Source organism: Etheostoma spectabile, chromosome 9, assembly GCF_008692095.1.
Source record: "Etheostoma spectabile isolate EspeVRDwgs_2016 chromosome 9, UIUC_Espe_1.0, whole genome shotgun sequence".
Lineage (NCBI taxonomy): Eukaryota > Metazoa > Chordata > Actinopteri > Perciformes > Percidae > Etheostoma > Etheostoma spectabile.
Window position 1 is genome coordinate 14,067,193 of NC_045741.1, and position 8,715 is coordinate 14,075,907.

The 8,715-nt window shown below is 40.6% G+C and overlaps 1 protein-coding gene across 2 annotated transcripts in view; it reads right to left on the reverse strand.

Moving 5' to 3' along the window:
• The window catches only part of adamts10 (ADAM metallopeptidase with thrombospondin type 1 motif, 10), a 49,595-nt gene that overhangs the window by 4,419 nt on the left and 36,461 nt on the right, over positions 1–8,715 (reverse strand). For both annotated transcript variants that reach the window (XM_032524884.1, XM_032524885.1), the window contains 6 exons: positions 7,916–8,039; positions 3,948–4,028; positions 3,545–3,708; positions 3,110–3,236; positions 1,185–1,314; positions 654–858 (listed from right to left, as the gene is read on the reverse strand). In XM_032524884.1, coding sequence (XP_032380775.1) covers positions 654–858; positions 1,185–1,314; positions 3,110–3,236; positions 3,545–3,708; positions 3,948–4,028; positions 7,916–8,039 — 831 coding nt within the window. The remainder of the gene's footprint in view (positions 1–653; positions 859–1,184; positions 1,315–3,109; positions 3,237–3,544; positions 3,709–3,947; positions 4,029–7,915; positions 8,040–8,715) is intronic.

Below are 8,715 nucleotides of genomic sequence, written 5' to 3' on the forward strand. Positions count from 1 at the left end.
ATGAAAGCGATGGGAGGGTGCAGCAGGGGGTCACTGCGGTCATAAGCATGCAAAAAGAAATCTTCTTAATCCACTCAACAGGGGGCAGCAGCCGTATAGGAAAGTCAAGAGCCGGCTTAGTTCCCTTAAACAGCTGGACATAATTCCTCTTGTGAGTGTGCCATTGCTACATTAGACAAGACGTCAGAGAATAGCTGTAGTGTACACTGCAGCGCTTCTGAGGCCATTTAACTTTGACTGTGAAAACAGAGTTTAGATGCAGAAACAAAGTGGGATTTGAGAAGATTAAGTTTTCAGGCCCGTGTTAAAAAGTCCTTAAAGTACAGTTTACATGTCTGCAAGGACATAGAAGACATTCAAAATACGGGTCAGAATTAAAGGTTCCCATCTGACAAGTGTAACAATATGTATTCATGACTTCAACAACACTTTTAGAGTGATGCATTTGTCTGCTCTGTGCCCCTATTGTGTATTCCATAGTTTAAGTTCTCCTACTTTCTCCTGGCAGATGTTTGGGTTTCTTAGGTTCAAGTGGAAAATAAGCTAGTGCTCCATCTGTAAGCAATTCTGTACAATGTATAGGTTCAAATTCAGCTGAGTTTACTAAAAACAGAAACTAGATGCAACATGAGAGACCTCTGAAGTCTGCCTACCTCGGACCAGTCCAGGGCCAGCCATTCAGGGGGGCAGCTTTGGTTGCTGCAGGGCTCAGTGGGGGAAGGGCGTTGGGTTGTACATGCTGAGTCGTCCAGGACCTTCTCCTCCGTCAAAGAGATCCTCCTTTTACATAACACCTCCCGTGTCCGCAGGCCGCCGTTACAGCTGCGACTGCACTCTGACCATTCTCCTGTCCACCAGCTAGCAGCAGAGAGGGGCCTTTTTATTGTTTGCATTACATAATATAGTGTGGACATCATACTGTACAAACAGGAATTACAGGTAGGAATAGAAAAGTTAGTTTTTATTTTTAATTACAGTTAAAATACACACACAAGTGAACAAAAAAGTGTTTAATTTTAATAAAGATAACAATTTGTAATGAATAAATGTGAATGTGCCTAAAGATTAATTATACAGAATATACAGAAATCTGACAATCCAATGCCTCGAAACCTGAATTAGGATAAAACATTTGTCTTTTGTATTCCATACGAAGAAAATCTTATCAAAAAGAGACTACTCACGACGGAGAGCACGGCTCAGTATTGCAGGTTCTCCTCTTCTCTTTGGGTTTGTTTTTCTTGTCACAGAAGTGGTTGTAGACGACTGAATGATCTGCCTGCTTCCTACACACCACCTGCTGTGTCTGCACACCTGACCGCAGTTGAAATAACACGAGACAAACATACAAAAAGAACATTAATAATTCATTCATAGCAATATTTTTATTTATTTGTAAAGATTTTTGGGGGGAATTTCAGGCCTTTATTTCCGACAGGATGGCTTAGAGTTGAAATGGGAGAGAGAAGGGGAATGACATGCAGCAAAGGGCCGCAGGTCGAGATGGAACCTGCGGCCACTATGTCAAGGACTAAGCCTCTTTACATGGACCCACACTCTACCACGTAGGCTACCCAGGCACCCACATCACAACATTTTCAAAAAAAGACATTTAGGAGTTCACGTTTTTTTCATCATATTTTGCAGTTAACTGGCAGTTCCAATAAATGTTGTATCCCCGAAATGAGCAACTAACGTTCAGCAATGAGCATCACAAAAATGGGGAGAAACAATGTCTGGTATTTACTGATCTAATTTTCATATATTCTTATATTATGTTCATTTGAACATCAAAACAAAAGCTCTGTAAATGAGCCAGTAAATAAAATGCACATTTTCATCTGTTGCCGCTGGCCACATAAAACAGGCGTATCATAGACATATCTTACTAAGTTTATGTACACAACATAAAAATTACGCACAAAATAGTACTGTATATCTGCTGTATCTATGATTTTAAATGCTTTTGTGTAGTGCCAGGGTTTTCTTGTTGATGATGTAAAACTGTCAACTATAACAAGGTGATAACATTTTAGGTGCTGACTTACGAGGCATTTAAACCCAAAAAATTGATCCAGTGATTTGCCGCAAGGGTTGTGCACTGGGGGGAGTGTCAATAACATGGCCCATTTGTGTAATGTGGCTGTTGTGTTCTTAAACCAACCCAACAAAGCACAAGTAGACTTAATGTTTCACAATTCCTTTTTTCCTTCAGATCGTTTACAAATCGCACTTGAAGGCAACTTTATTTCACAGGAGAGGAAGAAAAGAGACAAGTGAGACAAAGAGAGTGCTTTGCTGTTGCAGGAAACATTAAGCTATTACACAAACTTGAGTTTAGTTTTTTACCCTCAAAGTGTTTGAAACTAAACTTTTTGCCGCAGGCCGGCTGTGTTTCTTTTAGTGTCCCCACTGTGACGTAGCCTAAACATACTAACACCCTTCAAAATGAACATCGGACGGCTGCCGCAGGCTGTCTGAACGCGGCATTAAAGTCCTTCTAGAGCTGCAGCGAGACACTCACAAAATTCTAACAATGTCCCGAGCTGATAAACTGCTGCTGCATTTTACACATGCTGAAAAACATCAACGAAGGATTCAACCTAATGGCTCCATGTCTAAAATTATTTAATAAAATCCCCTTTTTTTGCTTTTTTTTTTTTACTACCTCTCTAAATGTTCAGATCCTCCTCTCCATACTATGCCAAGTGAATTTGAAAGTGGATTTATTTCTCAGAGGAGAAAATTTGCCCTTATCAGGTAAAGCAACATGGATCATTAACTCACACAGGCCAGAAAGGAAAACGGAGATTGGCTATGTGTAATATCTGCTCAAACGCCTGAACATGGACTCCACAAACACTCTAGTCCAATGACAAAAGTTTACCAAATAGACGTTTAAAGTAATTTAATCCTTAAACTTTGTGTGACATCTGCCCCAAGTGAGAAGGTTCAATCACGATGCAGGAACATACATTATCACACAACCACATCATAGCATTGAGGTTAGGCATGTAGTAGTGTTAAAGCTCACGGATAGTCTCCAGGAAATGAATGTATGTCAATGCAACGTCCTCCTGTGTGTGTGTGTGTGTGTGTGTGTGTATACCTCCAGCGCAGAGAGCTGAGCAGCGTGACCAGGAGTTGTAGTGCCAGGCAAAGCCCATCAGAGGTTCCTTGTTGAGTGGGGGGTTGAAGCGATAGTGGATCCCTGGGTTCTCCTCCCGCACAAGCACCTAAACATACAACCCAAACATTTAACACGACATGATGATGTAACTTTTGTTGACATGTTTATTAAAGACGTGTTTTTGGCTTTCTTTCCAACTCTGAGTAAAACATCAACACGTACACCACTTGCTTTGTCTCCATTTTGATGCAGGGAATTAATTCCCCCAAAGATCCATTTCCAAATGTGCATTTGTGTCTTGAGAAAGGTCCCTGACCGAAACGTTGACCGACCAAAGATAGCAATGCAGTGGTGACAAGTGTGTGCAGGATTTTTCTTTCCTTTTTCTTTGGAAATATTTCTTTCCATTCTTACCATGACAGTTAAGGTTATGTTTGTTGGCCCCAGAGCTTCAAGAGTTTCTGGTCCGTCGGTGGGCCGCCTGTAGTGGAAGGTGGTACCTGCAACATCAAACCTGCGTGGCGTGTCAATGGTCAGCTTCCCATTGATAAAGTACTGGTCCCCTTTACTCTTCAGCACTGGGACACAGAGCATAAAGAGAGGAACGTAGAAGGAGAACAGTAGAGTAGAAGGAAAAAATAAATACACTAATGTTACAAATGCAACTTCCCTTGGGATAAAGTTGTATCTTCTCTTATAAAAACAAAACAAAAAACACCACCAGTTAGTACATCAACAGCTTTGTGCTTCCTGTTTTTATTTAACTATTTACGTTGACAGGCAGTTACACTCAACATCAGCTTGAATATAATCTCACCCAGGTAGTTGAGGGATATGTTGAGCTCTTGTATGTGGATGAACACTGATCCTTTAGGAATTTTGACCACTTCTTCATAACCTGAGACACACAAAGTCAAAAAAGTAGTAAGTAGTGTTTAGCTCTGTGTTTAGCTCTGTGGGATGCCGATGGACCAAGCAGAGGCTTCAGATTCCAGCTGCATTCCTGGGCGGCCGGCCTCAGCTACTCAGCTCTTTGCTAGAGAGCGTGAACTCCGCCAAGAGCCGGTTTCTCCTCTCTTTTTCTCTATATTCCTGCCATCTGTTTTGGTCTCTTGTCCTCTTTTGTTTTACACTCATCTCACCTCCGTTATCTATACAGTATATATATATATATGGTTTGTGGGGCTGAAATATCAGGATAAGTGAGATGGCACATTGCAGCTTTAAAAGTAAACTTTCACACCACAATTTGTTATCAATTAATGAACAAAAAGTGGACTGATGTTGTAGTTTTTGGTCCTCAAACTTGAATTTGAACTTGACTATCAATGAACTTTAAAATCACTGGACTGCAACTAAACTTTTAACATTTAATTGTGGTTTGGCTTGGCATTTACTTTAGCATTAACATTTATATCAGCACCATCATCTCTCTCCCCTCTGCCTCCATTGGTTAGATATACTGTGTGATAAAGATGATAATATTATCTGACAACATTTTTGAGTAATAGTAACAAGTAACAAGCAAGTTTTTCTCAAGTGGAGTTGACCAAACTAAATATTTTGTAATAAAGAACACTAAGTTGTCATTTATTTCTGAGCAATGTGATCCCATAGAAATTCCACCTCCGAACTTCACCTGAAAACAAAGCCATTTTCCTAGTAAATACTGGCTCAGACAGACGTGCCTTTTGTCGGCCGCAGCATATTCTGTTCAACTGGACCATCTGTTCCCTGGTCCTTTTTCTACTTCCAACACCTCCCTCTCCCCTTGTGTTTCTCTCCTCTGCTCATTGTCAGACCCCAATCTTGAGCAGCAACAAACCCAAAAAACAAAACAGTGACCAAATGACACAGCAAACAAGAGAAAGAGATCTTTCCACATTGTGTTTGAAGATTTACATAAAACATACGAGAGGTGAGATGATTGAGCAGAAGGAGTGGGAGGATGAAGATCGGACTGGATTGCAGACAGGAAAAGTCCCAAGAAAAAGCAACTCAGCTCAGCCACTGCAGCCCTGTAAATAACTCCAGCTTCATTAGAGGAAGAAGGAATAGAAAAAGCGCTTTGACCACAAGAGGAAAGGAGAGGTTTGGCTCGTGACCTCCATGTGGAGCTGTGTGAGGTGGGACTGACCCTGCTCTGGTCTTCTAGATGGAAGCTTTGAACATTAGAGGGACAGAGTTTGAGGTTCTTGGCAAATGTGTGAGACAAGTGTAAACTTCTGGTAACATTCACAAACCTGTGTAAACCTTAAGTAACCCCTCACCGTCTACCAGATGCACAGGCTGGGCAGATAGAAATAGACTTTAAAGGACATTATTGCATTTAAGATGAGAGCACAGAGCAATGATTGAATAACAGCATTTAAAAAAAAAAAACAACTCAGCTTTCACTTTTCTGGGATGTAAGGAACTCCATTAGTCATTTATGTCATTTCCCCCCTGTTTAACAAGGTATGTTCAGACCATGATTAAATCACTTAAACAAAATCGAGAAGCGCTGACTAAAGGCTTTAGAACTTCAGAAGAATCGTAAGCTTGTTAAAGACACGGCTAAGTGATTCTGCCATTCATGAATCGTTCTGTGTCCAGAATAAACCTACAATCCCGGCCTCTGTTTGGTTAGAGACAAGACATGTGGTATTGTAGCTGTGACTAAGTCAACTGAGTTTAGACTTTTAACTCAAATTAACTCAGTTTACTTAGGTTTTAATTGGCAAAAAAGCATTTGGGAAATCCTCATTATATGGCAAAAAGTATGTGGACAGTAGTACTTTATAATACCTTGAACCCTGATTTGAGCCAGGCCTCACTATCTTGCAGCCGAATGGGAACAAATCCCTGCAGCAAGTTCCAAAGTCTTGTAGAAAACCTTCCCAGAAGCAGTTATAGCAGTATATAAATAAGTATGGTCATGGAATTAGGTATTTAACGATCACATATGAGTGTGATATTCAATGGCTGCACACTTGTGTCCATATTTTGGTGCTAAAACAAAAAATGCATATCGTAAGTTGGAAAAAGTATTAACTCTAAAATTTTACATAATTTATTGCTTGCACTGGTGGTGCCCAACTACTGCAATGCATGCTGGGACTGCAGCTCATTAAAGGAGTACTCCATTGTTTTTAGGTTTTAAGGTCAGTTGATTTGTCACTACACTATCTGATGCACAATGTCTTCTGTGTCCCTGGTGGGAGGTTTCGAAACTATTTTTGAAACGTTACAAAATTATTCTGATGATGATGTGATAGGCTTGGAGACACATTTTTAACAAGAAGCTTACATTACAAACCGCAGGCGTGGAGTTAGAAAGACATGAGCCTTTACCACGCACTAGTTGTATTTACTAGGAGCCAGCATTTCTTTCTTTTGTAGTGTGACCCATACTAGGAAATATCAAAAAACAGCAAGAAAATCTAAATCTCTGCTTCATCACTTTTGACAATTCTTTTAATTGGTCTTTTGCAATTCCCCCAACCTTTATGGAAGTCCAATTCTAAATCCCTGGAGCACGATTTTCAAAATATCACTGAGAGTGGATACCGTACCGAGATCTCACAACACACAACTAAACAACCTACAATTCAACTTCAGTTTTACTAACGGATTTCTTTAGGCCAACGATAATGTCGGATATTTTGAGGGTAGTTGATACCTCAACTGGGGTTTTCAGGCTGGCCTGGTCACTGTGGTGAAAAACATAGCTGCCTGCTCAGGGTGCGTCCCTTCTGAGGAATCCTGGAAGAGGGTGAGTGGTGTTGACAGTTGGGTGAGAGCTCTGAAATTGGTTTTGCAGGGAGAAATGTAACCCAGAATGGATCCAAAAGCAGCAGGACCTCAAGCCACACTGGTCAGACCTCACCTAAATCTGTCTGCCACGTGTCCCTGGGTGGTAGATGGAGATATATATATAGCATATGGTATGTATATATGTATTTGAGCCTCCTCAGTGCTAAGAGTTTTCAGGGAGTTATTCTCTTTTTCTCAAAGATATGTGGAACTTTTATTTATAGACCCAAACGTGTGGCAGGCATTTTTCTGTTGTTAAACTTGGTAGCTTTCTTTCCTCGTCTACAAGATGTACTTGCCGTGAACATTAAGGGTTTATTCAGGGCCATATACTTTTCTCTATGTATATGCTTCCCCTTCATGTCACGTAATTAGTAGACATAATATATTGTTTCCTTTGTATGCAAATAATACCTAATTATATCTGATGTAACAAGGCCTTCCAATAAGACTACGCAGAAATTGATTGTAATATAACACAAATAAAAATTGTGTCCCCTGTGGTCACGAAGAAGCTGCTTAATGTAGACAAAATGATGGGTAAGACTAGAAACTGTTACTATATGTAACCCCAACTTTAATTCTGGGCTACATTTACTATAAACTGTTGAATATACACAAAATGTATCCGAGTCCAACACGTGCTGAAATAAATGATTCTCCTGCAGCTTCGAGTAGTTTTGTTGGCTTGAATAAATATCAACAGTAGGCTGCTGTAAACAGAGTTTGCACGTCAACAGACAATTATGTGATTCATTTTGAATGTCTGAGGTATCCTAACTCACATTAGTCAACTTTCCAAGAGGCATTTACAGTCCAGAGTATCAGAATCCAAATGTTGCATGTGCACATTTTTGGGACAACATCTTAAGTTAAATGCCTCACATTAACATTACCTGATCATTAGGAAAGCAGAGATTATCCCAAATCTCACCCCCCCCCAGGTCTTACAGGAAATGTATGAGATGCTTGCGTGTTTTAGTTCTGTACCTCCTTCAGGCAGCGAGTCATTGAAGAGTCCCTCCGCAGACATACACCTGCTCCCGTCACCCCCACATATCCGGCAGCGGTCCTCACGTACATCTGAGCCGAGGACTCGGTCACAGCCTACGTGCTGCAAGAAGAGAGAAATGAGTGAGCTGCAGGGTCACTCAGGGTCAAGGGGCACAATCAGTAAGTCGAGAGGTGTCAGAGGCCGGGCTGAGGGATTACCTCTAATGTCTTCCAGACCACTTTTCCAAAACACAGAAATATCAGATGCTCAGTCCAGATGTGTTTTCTGATCCTGTGCAGACATAATGCTCTTAGGTTGCTTAACTCATAGCTGTCGACATAAATAAGTTTCATGATGAGTGAAGCAGGTGGTTTTACTCAACCTCTTTAACATTTAACTACACCTAAACAAAAGTGTAGAGAATGAATGGCAACTGCTCTCACACTCATATATTCATATGGCAGTTGCTTATTGTAGAGAGGGATAATGAGGCTTCAGTTTATTATTACTTTTACACTGATTAGATCACAGTTCAGAACTAAAACAGAGTTGAAACTATGATTCACCCCATGGTTATCTGGTGGCTTTATATTGTGGGTAGTGGTGAGTTATTAAAGGTTTAAATGATTTAGGTCCAGACTAGTAGGAGGCCTCTATATATATATATACATATATATATATATACACAGGCCAAAAGTTTGAACACAGTTATCCTCAGCAGCAGAGGTGACTCTTGGTCTTCCTTTCCTTCCTCATGTGAGCCAGTTTTGTTGTAGCGCTTGATGGTTTTTGCGAC